The 16039-nt window shown below is 43.0% G+C and overlaps 2 protein-coding genes across 9 annotated transcripts; one reads left to right on the top strand and one right to left on the bottom strand.

Annotated features, from left to right (window-relative positions):
* Positions 1–787: 787 nt before the first annotated feature.
* Positions 788–10652, top strand: SSB (small RNA binding exonuclease protection factor La). Of its 6 annotated transcripts, none has more exons than XM_068948658.1 (13): positions 788–938; positions 2424–2496; positions 4907–4986; positions 6444–6547; positions 6714–6888; positions 7091–7198; positions 7300–7400; positions 7627–7698; positions 7783–7825; positions 8520–8660; positions 9006–9189; positions 9353–9481; positions 10206–10652. In XM_068948658.1, exons 3-13 carry the CDS (start codon positions 4921–4923, stop codon positions 10301–10303), a joined length of 1221 nt encoding a protein of 406 aa, XP_068804759.1. In that variant the 5' UTR covers positions 788–938; positions 2424–2496; positions 4907–4920; the 3' UTR covers positions 10304–10652. The 6 variants fall into 6 exon arrangements, with proteins under 6 accessions (XP_068804759.1, XP_068804761.1, XP_068804760.1 ...); XM_068948660.1 differs by having other exon boundaries at positions 794–938; positions 2275–2496; XM_068948659.1 differs by having other exon boundaries at positions 800–938; positions 4912–4986.
* Positions 10304–16006, bottom strand: METTL5 (methyltransferase 5, N6-adenosine). 3 transcript variants are annotated; one of them, XM_068948670.1, is made up of 8 exons: positions 15608–16006; positions 14395–14520; positions 13585–13699; positions 12901–13082; positions 12364–12446; positions 12014–12065; positions 11440–11489; positions 10304–10417 (listed from the first exon to the last, which is right to left on the bottom strand). In XM_068948670.1, the coding sequence occupies exons 2-8, from the start codon at positions 14501–14503 to the stop codon at positions 10364–10366; spliced, it is 645 nt and encodes a 214-aa protein (XP_068804771.1). In that variant the 5' UTR covers positions 14504–14520; positions 15608–16006; the 3' UTR covers positions 10304–10363. The 3 variants fall into 3 exon arrangements, with proteins under 3 accessions (XP_068804771.1, XP_068804770.1, XP_068804769.1); XM_068948669.1 differs by lacking the exon at positions 15608–16006 and adding an exon at positions 14919–15023; XM_068948668.1 differs by lacking the exon at positions 15608–16006 and adding an exon at positions 14919–15006 and having other exon boundaries at positions 11387–11489.
* Between the last annotated feature and the right edge of the window lie 33 nt (positions 16007–16039).

Below are 16039 nucleotides of genomic sequence, written 5' to 3'. Positions count from 1 at the left end.
ATATTTTTTAGCCATTTTTGTGGTACATTTTCAATATTAACAGTTGAATGTGAATACTAAATGATGTGGCAATTGTGTGCTGTTGTATCTGTTTTATGGTAGAAGTTGTTTTACTGTTTCATTTGTGAACTAGAAAGAGAATGAGATAATATAGAAGTTGAATCAATTGTTAAGGCAGTACTACTATTTATTAATTTATTAAAATTAAATTATAATTTTATTCCTCATATCCACGTTTGTAGCACTATGGATGTCTAAAACACTTTAGTAAATATAAATGTATTTAAGTAAATGTTTACACTGTTTAATAAATGTAAATATGACCTAAACTAGCATCAATGTACAAATATTAACTTTTAAATGACCTTTTTTTTCTGTTGAGCTGAAAGAATAGTGCAAAAACCTACACAGCCAAAAGAGGCGTTTTGGGAGAGACGTCATTTCCTCCCTCCGCAGGAGCGAGTAAGGCGCACCGACACAACGGCTCCTCCCGGCGCTGGTTTTGGCGTCTCAGACGCCCTGCTGCACAGGATAAAGGCTAAAGCGTTTCTCCAGCTCCCATTTTTGGTACCCAAATCTCTCTCTGAAATGACTGCAGACGGAGAAGTTCCCACTGCCAGTGCTGGAGAGCTCCTCTGTTCGCAGGGCCGCCCAAAGCTGGACACCGGAGGGGGCAGCGGCGTCGCGCCGGCCCGGCCGCCGCGGCCCTGGGACAGCCGCGCAACGGCCGCCGCGCAACGGCCGCCGCGCCGGGGGCGGGGCGGGGCCTGGGGCCGCCCCTGCCCCCGCCCCGGACGGCGGCGCCCACGTGAGGGGCGGGCGGCGGCCGCGGGGGCTGCTGGGCGGCGCGGCGCCCACTGCGGCCTTTAAAGCGGAGGGGCCGGAGCGCCGCGCCGGAGCCGGAGCGCGCGCGGGTGCTTGTGCCGGGGCCGCCGCAGGTTCGTGCTCGGCGCGGGGACCCTGTCCTTCCCCTGCCCTCGCTCGGCCCGCGGCGGGGCCCTGCCGGCTTCCGCCGGGCCGGGCCGAGGGGGCCCGCGCCGCCGCACGTGGGGCGGCGCTCGGCGGGGCCGCCGGGCCTCCGCGGGCCGCGGCGTGCCCGGGGTGGGCGGCCGCGGGCGGCGGGCCCCGGGGAGCCGGCCCGGCCCGGCGCGGGGGGCGGCAGCGGGCGCCTCCCGCCGGCCTCCTGCGCCATGCCGGAGCCGGCGCCGTGGAGCGGCGCAGGCCGCGTGGGTGCCGGGGAGCGGGTGCCGGGCGCCGGCGCGGTGCGCTCGGCCGTTCGGCGCTCGGGAGACCGGTGGTGCTGCCGCTGTAGCAGAGGCCGGAGCGGCAGCCCTGGCGCGTTGCCCGGCCTCGCCGCCCCGCGGAGCGGCAGGCCCGGCCCGGCCCGGCCCGGCCCAGCGGCCTCGTGTCGCTCCCCGCTGCTGCACCGCGACTGAAACCTGTTGCCCCGGTAGCCGCATCCAGAAGACTAGCTTGTGCCACATGACTAAGGCAAAGAGTGTGAAGTGGGCATGTGCAGCAAGAGTAGAGTTCCTCCTAAGTTGGAAGGGTTTCTGTAACTGGACAGATTAGCGGTTGATCGGTGCCTGCGCTGCAGTCCACGTGGGGAAGCTTGAGCCTGCCTTGGTCGCAGGACAGCTTGCCTGCAGTATGTTTTGTTACTTGCATTTAACAGGGTGCTTTTAGAGAGACTTTTCCAAGCATAAGGCTTAATCTGAAGGGCTTGTCCTAGTGAGTCTTGTCTTCCTTTAAATACCTGCTCGGTCTTCCTTTCCCCCCGCCCCTGAAAATACTGCCGAAGAAATGGGCTTCGGTTCCCATTTCAACAGGGGAGTTAGAGAGTCACATGGAAAGATTGGGAGCCTGGGGCACTGTGAGGGCTGGGGAAGTGCAAGAAAGGTTATGAAAAGCTGGAGGACTTTGGATGGCAGAAGCTGGGTGAAGACTATACTGAAAAGTGTGTGCTCTTCCAGTTTTCTTCATGGTGCTATTATCTTAGCACTTCTTGATGGCCCCTCAAGTATTCAGGGGTAAAAAGAAGTGAAGCGTCCTTGTCCTGCATGTATCAGACCAGTGTGTTTTTTGGGGAGGTAAAGGAGACCCAGGTTACCCTACACAGGTTAAGGGAGGGTTCCTTCTAAATGCAAAAAACCAAAGCAAAACAAACAGCTTTACTAATTGATTCTCTTGCAACTATATTGATTACCTCAGAAATTTTGCCTCTGCGTAATCTTTACCTCATTAACTGCAGTAGAACTGTTGGTGATTTTGCAGCATGCAGCTGAAAGGTCCCACATTTAATTTAATAAGAACTTGCATTAAGGGACAACAAGGTCTCCAGTAAGTCCACGCACTGTTCTGGAACAGTGAACGCATACAGCCCAGTTCTCAGAGGCTTAACTTCACTGTCTTTCGCACTGCAGAAGGGTACAAAGCTGCTGCCTCCACTCAAGTCTCAAGTGTGCTCGAGACCGTTGGCTGACCGAGCGGAAGCTGGTAAGGGAAGAATCTCGTGTTTGGCTCAAGCTGTGTTTCGGCATGCGCCAGCAGACTGTCTCTGTGCTAAGGTTCTAGAACATACTGTTAATGCATTTTTCTTAAAACAAGATAAATTCCTAAAGTACAAATGATTTTTTTAATCAAAATAGGCAAGAGATGGCACAAGTTTTCATAACTCTTAGTAACTTTAAAATGATAATTTAGCTAGGTAATGAAAAGCACCTGTGAGAAAATGGTTTCCTTAGAGCATGTTGCCTAGTACTTAAAAAAATCTAACACATCTGGAGAAGAGATTTTTGCAATGTGAGTTCAGTCACCAAATTAAGGTTCAAGAATACAAAGATTCATATGGCTGCCATTCTGTACTCTTTTTTTTTTTTCCCCCCTCCTGAGGATATGGTTTAATGTTAAATCTAACTCAGCATAATTGCTTGCTGTCACAGAAGAGTATTCCTGTTTTTGTTCTCTTTTCCTCTCTGCCCTCACAACCCCATCACGTGCATTTCTGCAAGCTAAATGAAGGTAGTGGTAAACTTATCTAATGGAACTTTTCTCCACTTTCTTCAGTGGGTTAGCTTTCTGTTGGATCAGGTGTTATGGTAGCACACAATTAATGCTCAATTAGAGACAAATTAGTTAATCCAATGGAAAAAGCTGAGACTATTCCTTAGACTGCCACTGATTTACACCAGATTAAAAATAATGTAAAATTGAATGCTAGTTTCTCAGGAAGTCAGGTTTTGGGGACAGTGTCACAGGGGAGTGCTAAGATAGTGCTAGCACCTGAATGTGGCGGTGAACTAATTAAGTCTTCCTTAGTCAGAGTAATTAGTGTGAGGCATCTCTAAAGTAACTGCAACTGTTAGTCTGCATATCAAGGTCTGAATTTTTGTAAAGCACTTTATACACTCTGATCACAGGTGTCAACTAACATTTGCTAAAATCATGCTTTTGAGGGTGTTGCAGTGTTTATGTACAGGGAGAAGTCAATAGTGGAGAACAGGATGCCACCTTTTTTTTTTTTCTTAAGGTTGTAAGTGCCCAGATACAAAAATTACAAGCAAGTGAAGGGATAGAGCAGCCTTTGAGATCAGGAAGAAGGGAAAACTGGAATATTCCAGGACTGCAGCAAGCTGAGCAAACAATGATTGGTGGATTAAACTACTGAAATAAGGAGATAAAGTAAGATGACTGTCAAGCAAGTGTTCTGATGGAGAACATGATTTCCTGGGACAAGGGAATCTTAGGGGAGCGTTCCCTATGTCTGTTTTGTCATCTTTGTCTTCTGAAAGATGTTGCTGCCCTATGGGTGGCAGAACAGAATATGCATGGCTAAGATCTCCCAATCAGGCATGAGTGCAAACCCATCTTCACCAGTAGCCTTAATGTTTGCTCATCTGTGAAACTGGCTCAACTGATGGCCATGAATCTACTTAATTTTCTGCAGCTGTAGTTACCAAATGCAATAGTGTCGAAAGAGAGAAAGTGGAAATCTGTGCTTTATAGTTCAATGCTGAATTCAAACTGATTTATGTCAGCTTTATAAAGCTGTATTTTTCTCAAGGACTACACTACTCTATCCTTATCTTAAGAGCAACGAGATGGGCGTTTTTTTTTGGTCCCCATTAACTTATTGGCAAGTAGCTGCTTTCTTACCAACTTTCTAGTGTATGGACTAACTGTATCTGGTGTACTGCGGCTATAAGCTGAATGCCAGCCTAAGGGAAGTTACTTTCAAATTTAAGGCATCTTACCTCCTTCTCCATACATGCTTAAGTCAGTATTCCTCTCGAACTGCACCAAAGACAAGTTTGTAAACGGGAGAACTGGAAGTCTTGAGGATTTACTCATAAATGCCGATATTTTTATTTCTTCTTTTAAGTAAGTTCTCTAAACTTTCAGACCAGGATTAGTCAAGAGGTAGAAACTTCAGGAAGGTTTCTAATCATGTTTATTAGGTGTATAACACAATTTTTGATATTTGTGTTCTGCCTAGTGATGAGAAATTGGATATATGGTAAAGAATAAAGAATAAGTGTTGCTGGCTGTTGTTGGCTCTTGATTTGTTGCTAGTAAGTACCTATTGAGGATCTGTGCCTAGATGGTTAAATAACAAATGATGCTGTAAAGGATGGATTTGTCTACCTATCTTGAATGTAGAATGCCAAATGCTGGCATACCAACTCACATCTTGGGTGTTTTGCTTGTCTCTTAGTTGTTCCACAGCTTCCATTTAAAGTTCTGAAGTCATGTTTAAAATTGACTCAGAAACACATAACATGTGGCTATAGAACTTGCTGGTTATCTTGCTTAGCTGAGGCTGCAGTAAAATTGCAATACTGTATGAATGCAAGTCTGAAGAAGTTAGAGCAAATGCGCCAAGTACTGAATACTAAATTCTCTTTAGCACAGCTGGTGAAAATGGCTGAAAATGGAGATGGTGAAAACATGTCTATCTTGGAAAGCAAAATCTGTCAGCAAATTGAGGTATGTTCATTTTATTGTTTGGCATCTGGACTTGGATATAGTTTTGGAGAAATTAATTGGTAGGGACTTAGCTAACTTGAAGGTAACTTTATAGTGAGTTAAATCTTCAGTTCTTCTAAAATTGCCTATCACAGGTCTATGACAGGTATTTAATACATTAAGATATTTCGTAATTATAGTGTGAGTTGGAAAGCTGCTCTTGTCTAGAGTTGCCTGTAAGACTACTACTTAAAAACAAAAAAAGTTTAACTTGCTAACGTTTTAGGTATTAGTTACTTGATAGGCTGGCAAGTGAATGCATCATTAAACAATGTATAGCCATATTCACTGGGGTTGTTCCATGTATGCAAACAGGAAGATTCATTGTAGTATTTTTGTGTCTTAAATTTGGAAAAATGCTGCTCCGGAATCTGTGCTGTTCAAAGTATTAGCACATTGCAGAACTTGCTCTTACGATTTACCGCTTTGTAATTTATTGCTACAAAATGCAACTGAACTTCTGTGCCTACTTTAAATCGACTATCTCTCACTCAAGAGGCTTGGAGGGTTACCCTATGGTGGAAAAACTGAACATGCCACTTAACATCTAGAATAAAGTCTCCTTAACGAAGGACAAAAATACAACTTTACCCGATATCACCAGTGTATGGGGCTATAGTCATTATTTATGAAATAACAACAGAGATTGGAGGAAAAACGGTTGAGAAGACTAGCTTTGTGCTAATGTGAGCCTCAGGTAAACTACAGGGAGAAGTACTGCTGTAAAACTTGCACTGACTCTTTATAAAGCACAATGCTATTGGTGGAAAGACTTCAACTTACCCTGTGGATTAAAGGATTTGACCCTAGTTAGATTACTGCTAATAAACAAAAGAATAGTCTGATGAACTTGTCTCTTGCATGAAATGAAATAACTTGTCGTCTGCGTGACGTTCTGTTCTTCCCGTGCTGGACATAATCAAAATGAGAACACAATGAATAAAAACTGTTTTTTACCTCAAAGTAGGTTTTTGGGTGAGACCTAGAATTCTAGCCTAAATAGATGGCTTTTCAGGGTGCCAAATACTGTGTTCTTGCCTATACGTTCCTTAAATAAGGACCACAATCTGAATCTGTTAGTGATGAATTTGATTTGTGTGACTCTGTGGAGCTCAATCCAGTTGATGAATAATTACGTTAGCAGAGTAAGTGTCATGCCTCTTCTAGACAAAGTTGCAATCTAGCTTTACCTTATTACAGCCCCCCTCTCTCAACAGCTTATTTGTTGCAGCTAACTTCTGGAAAAGTGTCAAAATAAGGCAGGAAGTAATAATTTCAGAATTTCCAGTTGTTATCAGCATCATGAATTTTGATGTCTGCATCTACTGCAGTAAACCGTCAAATGAAAAAGCTTTTAAGACTGAACTCTCCAAGATGAGATGTTTTTCTTTTTTTTCTTTTTATTTTTTTCTCTGCAGTACTATTTTGGTGATCACAATCTCCCAAGAGACAAGTTCCTAAAAGAACAGATCAAACTGGATGATGGCTGGGTGCCTTTAGAAATTATGATCAAGTTCAACAGGTAAAACAAAATACAGCTAAGCTGGATGGAAGGTAACATCCAGCTACTTACTGCTGTTCTGGGCCAAACATCCCAGGTCTGCATGTACAACTCCTACTGCTGTCTTAACATGTGACTTGGGCTTTGCCCGTGTGGTTGACATAACCTGTATCTGCTTACTCAATAGGTTAAGTCGCCTTTCAAAAGATTTTGATGTTATAGTAGAAGCATTAAAAAAATCAAAGACTGGCCTAATGGAAATAAATGAAGACAAAACTAAAATCAGAAGATCTCCAAACAAACCCCTTCCTGAATTAAACGACCAGTATAAAACTGCAATTAAAAACAGATCTGTATATGTTGTAAGTAAACTTCTTCCTTTGCTTTGTGCTGTTCTGCAAGACTCAAAATTTGAAAGCCACCTAGCAAAAGCTTGAATTAACTTATACTAGATAGTCAGGTTTTTAAGTTGTACTTGTCAGTCGCTGTATTACATTAGCAATAAGTACTCCTGTTGAAGTCTCAGTTTGTTGCATGTAATTGAAGTTTATTGTTGCCTTGCAGAAAGGCTTTCCAGTAGATGCAACTCTTGATGATATCAAAGAATGGCTTGAGGATAAAGGTCCAGTTGAAAACATTCAAATGAGGAGAACTCTGCAGAAAACATTTAAGGTAGTTTTTGTGGTGAACAGTTGGAAGTGGGGCAGGGGTACCTTCTAGAGAACGTTCCGTATTTGTAACTTCAATACTTAATGTCTCTGATCATTTAACAGGGATCAATATTTGCAGTTTTTGATAGTGTTGAATCTGCTAAGAAGTTCACAGAGATCCCAAACCAAAAGTACAAGGACACAGAGCTGATAGTGCTTTTCAAGTAAGTTCCCTTAACTGATGTGTGAACTAATAATGCTCAAGTGTGGATTTAGACCTGAGAAGTACAAGTTTCTACACTGTTGTACAGGTATCTACAGCTGTAGCTTGAGACTGGCATCTCAACTTCTAAAGTGACTCTCAACTGTTTATTGACTGCAGCAGTCTTCTAAAGTAATTATAATGGAATACGGTAGTAGCTAGCGTTAACCTATTTTGTTCTGTTGAAGGGAGGAGTATTGTACAAAGAAGAATGAAGAAAGGAAACAAAACAAAGTAGAGGCTAAAGCAAGAGCTAAACAGTAAGCTATTATCAATGGAAGTGTGTGGATTTATCACCTGACTACACCTGAACCAACTCTGAACTCATCTTACGTTTTTTACAGGGAAAAAGAAGAAAAACAGAAACAAGCAGCAGATGCTGAAATGGTATGGATTTTTTTTTTAATATCTCTACACCTGAAAACTATCCAGTTAATCTTTCATAGGTTTTCAGTCCCCAAGTAATTAATGGAAACATACTGCTGCAGCTACATTTGTAGACCTAAGACTTGTGGGATATTCAGAGCTTCAAATTCTAGTTTAGAGCACTTTCTACTAAGGAACTTCCATTACAACTGAACTGTGGTGTAGGACTTCATTTGTCGTGGTTATATTTTATTTGCAAGAGGCTCCTTTTGTTGAAAGGATTATATCTGGAATTTATTAGGTATATTACCTATTCAGAAGTGATCCTAAATGCATCAAAGGGATGATCACTCTTCTGTGGTATTTCCAGGGTTCACAAAGGATTAGTTGTACTATATAGGTTTTTAGCCTGAGGTGTCAGCCTTCAAAAAGCTGTTTGGTAAAACTGCAAGAGTGTAACTATCTTATGGGAAAGGAGTGCTAAGTTCCACATAAATGTACTGCAATAAAAATTTAAAAAAGGAGGAAAGCATGCAAAACTCGAACATGAGCATAAATAAGGTATGTAGTAAGAATACTTGACTTACTGACAGTGCTAGGGGGATCCATTTCAGTTACTTATTTATCTCTAGAATGTTTTTGGTTTGAGGGAAAATTTGAATAGTCAAGCGTGACTTTCTTTTAGCAAACATTTTTTTGTTTTAATCTTATTTAGAAGTCTCTGGAAGAAAAGACAGGATGTCTTTTGAAGTTTTTTGGTGATCTTGATGATCAGACGTGCAGAGAAGATCTCCATGCAGTATTTTCTGATCATGGAGAAATCAAATGGATACACTTTGTCAGAGGTGCAAAGGAGGTCAGTAGATTCTTGGACAAACAGTTTCAAATTGTAATAACATTTTAACTCTGATTAATGTAAGGAATTCATTCTTTGACTTGTGGAATTGCTCAATATTTAGGGAATGAATTTATTCACTTAAATTCTTTCAGAAGCACAGTTCCAATCTTCTCAGTTGATAAGATCAAAACAGAGACACTTTGTTAGGACTGTCTGAGGCTTTTGTTCCGGCCTTGACAGAGTAATGAACTGCTTGTCAGAGTAATGAACGTGCTGAGGTACCCAACAGGATATGTTGTCCATCATTCTAGCTGAATGTTCTTGCAATAAGACTCAAATGTGAATGACTCTCTTCTTTTTAAGGGTATTATCCTATTTAAGGATATTGCAAAAGAAGCTCTGGAAAAAGCCAAAGAAGCACATAATGGAAACTTGCAACTTCGGAACAAGGATGTTACATGGGAAGTGCTAGAAGGAGATGCAGAGAAAGAAGCTCTAAAAAAAATATTGGAAGATCAGCAAGAATTGCTAAAACAGAAAACAAAAGGTCCTTTTATTAGTTTAAACATTTAGGAGCCTACTAGTAGCACCATGTGAAAATAATTATCTTAAATAGTGAATGCATAATGATGACTGACTGCAAAGCTTTCTCTTAAGCTTGCCACGTAAGAAGTGAATGACAAAGTTCCTGACATCTTATGTCTCAACAGGACGCAAACTTAAAGGGAAAGGAAGAGGCGGGAAGATACCTCAAGGTGCACACAAAGGGAAAGTACAGTTTCAGGGCAAGAAAACAAAATTTGAGAATGATGAAGGTGGTGAAGATGATACTAAAACAGGTAAGTCATTTTGTGCACTGGATGCATAATTTTTATGTGGGGCTACTATGCTGGCCTGTCTCAGCTGTTTCTTTCAGGTGTTTCAAGGTTGGCCATGTAGTATTTCTGTACTCTTGTCAGTAAGGGAACTTTAAGGATTTTCTGCTTTGATTCCTTCTAGAAGCTGAAACTCCCCCAAAAAGCATGTTAATTACTAGATAATTGTGGCAGTACTACAGGACTGTTCAAAGTATTTTGTGTTGAAGACTGTAGTTAGTTGTTGGCAACACTACACAGCTGTGCAAACCTGGTATCTCTTGAATAGTGCTGCTTTTTGTTGTTTTGATAATATGAGAAGACTGATAGTTCTGGATACGGGTACTTGGCTTGGAAGATGCAAAAACTAAGCTTCTGTTCATTAGATACAGCATCTGCTTAAACAGAACCCAGTCCTACTCGAACCTACTGCTGTTAGATGGTATTCTTTTTATCTTCCCTTATTATCTCTTTCTTCCCTGTATAACCTCACAGGAAGAATACTCTTCAGAGCTGGTATTTTGGACCATTTAGAAGCTTTAAGTAATCATCTATCATAGCAGTAGCTGTGGATAAACTAGAACGCATCCTTGGGCTACACTTTAAAAACAGTGTCAGTATTTCAGTAGGCTTATTACTCTATGGAAGACTCCAGGTAATACTGAAAGGCTTCCCTTTGCTATAAATAACTCCATCTTCAATCTTGCAGAACCAGCAAGTCCCAAGAAGAGACCCCTAGAGGAAACTGAAAAAGAAGAACCTGCACCAAAACAGCTGAAAACAGAAAACGGAGACGGAGAGCAGTAATACTAAAATAAAAATCATTGTTTTTATTAGTCCATTTTAAATAGGTTTTAAAGCCATGCCTCAGTTCAAGAGCTTCTCAACAGAAAATCTAATGAAATCCACTTCAATGTCAACCTACAATGAGAGGAAAGCTTTATTTTGTTGGATTACAGCTTTTTTGGTTAAGAAGCATGCTTACTCTAACATGCCACTCTGAACATTTTTTTTATTTATAGTTTTGTTTATACTGTCAGTCCTCAATTTCTCTGGCACCTCATTCTACTGTAAAAGGTTCCATCCTTGAATTGCCTTTGTAATCTCAAAGTTGTATTCACTAGCAGCTGTCAATAAATTGAGAACTTAAACTGTTCACATAGTATAAAGTTGTAACTGTTAAGTGGCAAAGCTTGAATGACAGACTTCCATCACTAAGTGTAAGTCACAAAAGGAGTACAGCTGAACAATGAACTCCTGGCCTACGCTATTTTAACATAACAAATTGAACTTTCAACTCTTGATCAGCCTGCCCCAGGATTCTCAGTATGTATTTCATGGTAACAAGGTAAAGTGTTTGGGTCTTCTAGAATTATTTTCAGCACCTAAACCCAAGCTCTAAAGTTTTTATACTCTTGCACCTTGGCCTCCCTCCTATAGGGAGACAGAAGCGTACAGCTTCCTCCTGCCCTCTTTAGGAGGGCCTCTCTGAATTTTACCAGCTTTTGCTATCTGCAGTATGCTGAACAGAATGTTGAAGTTGTCCTACTGCTGTAACATCCTAGCTCCTCTGAACTCCTGGTGTGCTTATCCCTTTACTCGAAGTTTCAGTTGCAGACAGGATTAAGGAGATAACTATTAAAGGGCGAGTCAGAGCTACTTTTAGCTTTCTTTACACCTGGTGCAGTGCTGGCTTTCATCTTGTTTGGCACACAGCTTTGGCTTGCGTTAAAATCGGTCATCTTCCCCACCCTCCTGCCCCACCACTAAATGCAGTAACGATAATGAAACTGAATGCCTTCATAGTGATGCCTCTCAACTGCTGTCAGTATTCACTGCCCAGTACCCTTGACCCTACAACTTAAGCATTATTCAGTAGAACTCACTTACCTGTCTAATACAGGATGGAGCTTTTTCTCAGTCTGATTAGGTGTTACACTTACCGATCTCTTCTTGTGAAACTTGTACGATGCTGGTAGGTCATATCTAAGTTCTGTGAACAGTACAAAGAATATCTGTTATGTTATAATGATTAATAGGCAACTAAGTTGCACCTTGCACCCATGTTCTTCTATGCTTTCTATCCCCAGCCTCAAAGAGCCCTGGCTGGATAACTGTTTTGACCTCTGGACTAGGTTGACTGGACACTTCATCTCAGCCATCCGCTTACTGTCTGTGCTTAGTTTAAGAAATACACTAGCATCTCAGTCACTTACGCAGCTTTCATGTCTTAAGTGTATGACTGTATAAAGCACCCAACTGGTGATATTTAAAGATCAGGCAGAATCGTTGGTTATCAAATCCAATTACTCTTATTCCCCTGAGCTTTGTTTTAACAGTGCTTCCTGTAATTATTATTTTTTGTTTTTTAAACCTTGCTACCTGCTAGGACAAAGACACCCACCTACTTCATTTTCTGTTTTAACCCACAATTAAGTTTACCTCTGGATGTCTAGCTAGTAGTGTGTTCCAGAGATTAGCAACTAAAAAAAATTTTTAATTACAAGTTGATCTTACCTGCTATAACTTCCATCTTCACTTTCCATTCATCTGCTTTCTTTTGAATGTGCTAGGGTATTAAACAGATGCAGTTATGCTTCAAAGCTGGTTTCTACACTGTCTTATAAACATCTGTACCCCTTACTAGTTTAAGACTCCTACACTTGGAAAACAAAGTTAAAACATTGTATTGCATTCCTGTGGTCTCATGTGCATCACAGTAAACGTTCTTTGACATTGGTATTTAGCCAAAGCAAGTTTCATACCCAGTAAAGACATGCACAAACCAGTGACGCTATGGGCTACCTGATTCAAAACCAGCTATGTAATTGGTTAGCACCCCCACTCTGCTAAAATTAAGGACTTACTTGCCGTGTTGATGTTTTGTGAAGGGAATATACAGCTGTTTTTGCCATGTGCAAAGCCGTTTTCAGAAAAACCATATCCATCCCTAAAAGAGCATTCAAATTATTGCAGTTGTTAAATGGTAACTTTAAATAGCCACTGGTTAAAGATATACTTTATGCTACAGTGTCCTTGCCTTTTGTAAAATGGACAAAAAAATTTGTTTCGAGCAACTGGCTATCATTGAGCTTCTTATCCTAGACCTCTGAGAAATAGCACTGAATACATGAAGGTATGGAAAGTAATTCTGTGACTTCCATAATTGCTTTAGTAAAAGAGCAAATGAATGATAAGGAAATGGAATAGCTAGTATGGTTTACTTGAAACCACTTATTAGCTACAATGCTGAAGCGATTAATCTCTGCTTATGAAATTGATTCCAGATCAGCAAAACTCTTGTGGGTCCCATACTGTAATAGAGAAGGGAGATGTTTCATTAAATGTTTTTCCTTTCATATTTCACTCTTAGTCATTTCTAACTAATTTTTACAATTACCAACCTTTATTGTGCTTGGTACCAAAAGGAGGGTTCATAATAACTGTGTCAAAAGTATCCGACGTGGCATCAGACAAAGAGCAAACATTGCACTGAACCGCGTTGATGTTTGGGAGCTCAAATTCTTCAACGTTTCTATTAAATATTTTCAGGGCATCTGCATCTATGTCAAACCCCACACACAATCTGTAAAACAAACCCAAAAGCTACACATTAGTGTTTTTTTTTCTTTTTTGCATAAGAGTATGTTTATTTTCAAAATATGATTTAAATGCAGCCTCTTTTAAATTCTGCAGTAAAGTCCTGAGAGGGATCTGTGTGCACAACTTGTTTGCGCACTAGGAAATACAACAGGCATGCACTATAGAAATTCAGTGCTGATAAAATAAAAGTGTGAGCAGCTCTGATGCCTTTTTCAAATATCTGTTTAAAATTTTATGAAAGAAACTTCAGGTGTTAATTTAGTGCTTCAGGGAAAACCAAACATTTTGACATCCAAATTCAGTACAATTATCTATCTCTTCCACTATTTGACTGGTTATTGACTGTCTAAATGTTAACTAAACAACCGGGTTGTGTACCAAATTAGATACCCAAAATTAGTTTAGTTCAGCATTGCTATGTTCTAATCTTATTTTCCATTCTCCTCTATACTAGAAGTGATTAGAGTCTAGTATAAAATACTTACCCTGCTCCTAACATTGCGCTTCCAATGCTAAGCATGCCACAACCACATCCTAAGTCTGCAACTATTTTGTTTTCAATATCATCAAAAGTATTGTGAATTGTATAAAGCATACATGCTGGAAAAAAAAACAGATCAGTAATATCAAATATACATCTGGTTATGTGATAAAAGTTACTTTCTTCTGCATTCAGAAAACTCTGAACTTTAGGTTTTTTGTCATGCAAAATTAAAATGATTTCTCACTGCCTGTGCTCATCCTTTTCACTTATACATTAAAACAAGTCAAAATATTTTTGAAAAGCAGTAAGACTCTAGGTCTTTTTGGGGGGGAGATTTTACATAGAGCTGTGAATATTGACTTTATGGAAAAATATGCCTCAAATTCTGGTTGATAAAAACAACAGACATGCCATCAGAAATACAGACTTAAGAAATTGGAAAAATCAGAATTAAGGTACAGAAGAGTGTCTGTATATACACACTACTTATGTTCTTATTTCATGCCACATAAAAAACAGTTCAGCTTCCTCATTTACAGATCAACAAGTGTTTCTATCACAGAGTAACTCCGAATTCAACTTACTCGGTTTTGGATTGCGTATCAACAGTACGCTTTTAATGAAAAAAGTTAATACATCATTAACAACGGAACACATTCCCGCTGGATACAATTTCTGAACGACTGTTAGTGTAACAGCTTCAAATGAGATAACACAGTAGAAAAAAAAATATGTAAGTGCATTTTTTTAAAAAGCGCTTATGCAGAACTAGTAAAAGACAAATTACGTCAGTGCTATAGTTAACCTCTACCTGCAATATGAGGTCTTGTCGGATACTGCTCCAGGAGTAATTTTGGACTTTCAAAAGTATCAACTTGTTGAAGACAGCTTTCCAGTTCTTTAAGCTTTAATTTCTTCATGTTTATTTATAGATCAGCTGAGAAAAATAACTCGCGGTCAGCTGTTATGCTCTAACACACCTGAAACGTTATCTTGAGCAACTGATTTATACTTAAAATCCCGTTTCGTTTCTCGGCAGCTCCCCGGGTGTTTCCACGCGGGGCCTGCAGGAGGCAGCGGACGGCGGGGGGCCGGGCTGCGGCGGCACCGCGGGCGCTGCCCGCCCCTCACGCACCGCCCCCGCCGCCGGCCCCGGCCCCGGCCCCGGCCCCGTCCGGCTGCCCCTGCCGCCGAGAGATGGGGCCTGGCGGGAGGCCTGCGGCGGGCCCAGCCCCGGCCGCTCGCCCGCCGGGCCCTCCCCGCGGCCGTGGCCGCCGCCGCGCTCAGCGGCCCATGGCCCCGCACCGCTCCCCGCTTCGGGCCGCCGCCACTCACCGCGGCCCAGCCTGACGCCGCCGCGCACTTCCGCCCCGCCCCGCGCGGCGGCTGCGCTGCCGGCCCGGCCCGGCCCGCCTGACGCGACGCCTCGGCGCAGGCCGCGCAGCCGCAGCTCGGCCCCGACCCGGCCCTCGGCCGGCGGCTGCGCACCTGCCGGGGTTAAACACAACTAATCCCCTGCCCCCTTTTTTAATCCCCTTTTAAGAAACGTTCGCTTTGGCTGTCGTATGCTACGAAAAGGATAAAGCTTCTTGCAAGGGTTAAGAGCTAGCGCTTGGGACAGCGCGCGCTTCGCGAAGCTCCTGCTTCCCAGCTTTGTCTCCCAGCTTAGTGTCAAATTGTTTGACGGTCCCGCTAGGAAGAGGAAAAAAATCAAACTGATTTCCACCTGGACAGTCATTTGAAGAAAAGTAACAGATTAACTGACTTTTCTCATTTTTATCCCCAGAATTGTGGCGGGAGAGGCACTGAGCTCCCTGCCCCGCCCTCTGCGCCCTCAGGGCACCGGGCGCCGCGGCGCGTCGTTGATTTGTCAGGCCAAAAATCGGTCTATGAACATGAATTAGGGCTTCTGCAATTAAATAGCGCTTTGCTGTTGGCTGCAACGGGCAGCCTGGGCGGCCGCCTTGTCCCCAGCCCCGCCGCGAACAGCTTTGGAGAGAGAGGGGTGTCTTGTTTTCAATTACCGCGGCTCCCGTGCTGTCAGTTTAATATTTTTAAATCTCTGTAGGTAGATTTTCCGCAGTGTAATAGAAAACTTTATGTTCTGCAGGCTGTTAAGGGGCGCCCCCACGGGAGCGGACACCCGTGTCCCGCTTCCCCCGGCGGCGGCCGTTACCGCAGAAGATGGCGCCGCCAGCCCGCGTTACCGGCCTCGCGGCAACCGCCCGGGCTGAGCGCGCTGCCCCACGGCCACGCGCGGGGCTGCGCTCCGAGGCAGGGCGCACCCCACGGCTCCTTGCCGCCCGCCCCTCCGCCCACGTTTCAGCTCTGTGCCCGGCTGGGCCGCCCCAGCTGCGGCGCCGGCGGGGGCAGGCGGCGACATTTTGTGGGGCGGCGGCGCGGGGGCAGCGCACCTGCGCGCTGGCAGGGCGGGCAGAGGAAGAGGAGGGGTAATG

This window comes from Struthio camelus, chromosome 6, assembly GCF_040807025.1.
Source record: "Struthio camelus isolate bStrCam1 chromosome 6, bStrCam1.hap1, whole genome shotgun sequence".
Classification (NCBI taxonomy): domain Eukaryota; kingdom Metazoa; phylum Chordata; class Aves; order Struthioniformes; family Struthionidae; genus Struthio; species Struthio camelus.
The sequence above is the reverse complement of the archived record's forward strand: the minus strand, read 5'-3'. Positions and strand labels throughout refer to the sequence as shown.

What these genes read in the sequence shown, in the direction of transcription:
- SSB (XM_068948658.1), top strand. Translation starts at nt 4,921, where the DNA reads ATGGCTGAAAATGGAGATGGTGAAAACATGTCTATCTTGGAAAGCAAA. An exon ending in ATTATGATCAAGTTCAACAG is followed by an intron (nt 6,548 to 6,713) that starts GTAAAACAAAAT and finishes CTTACTCAATAG; the next exon opens with GTTAAGTCGCCTTTCAAAAG. An exon ending in GCTAAAACAGAAAACAAAAG is followed by an intron (nt 9,190 to 9,352) that starts GTCCTTTTATTA and finishes ATGTCTCAACAG; the next exon opens with GACGCAAACTTAAAGGGAAA.
- METTL5 (XM_068948668.1), bottom strand. Translation starts at nt 14,503, where the DNA reads ATGAAGAAATTAAAGCTTAAAGAACTGGAAAGCTGTCTTCAACAAGTT. An exon ending in AGCGCAATGTTAGGAGCAGG is followed by an intron (nt 13,083 to 13,584) that starts GTAAGTATTTTA and finishes TTTGTTTTACAG; the next exon opens with ATTGTGTGTGGGGTTTGACA. An exon ending in TGGTACCAAGCACAATAAAG is followed by an intron (nt 12,447 to 12,900) that starts GTTGGTAATTGT and finishes ATGCTCTTTTAG; the next exon opens with GGATGGATATGGTTTTTCTG.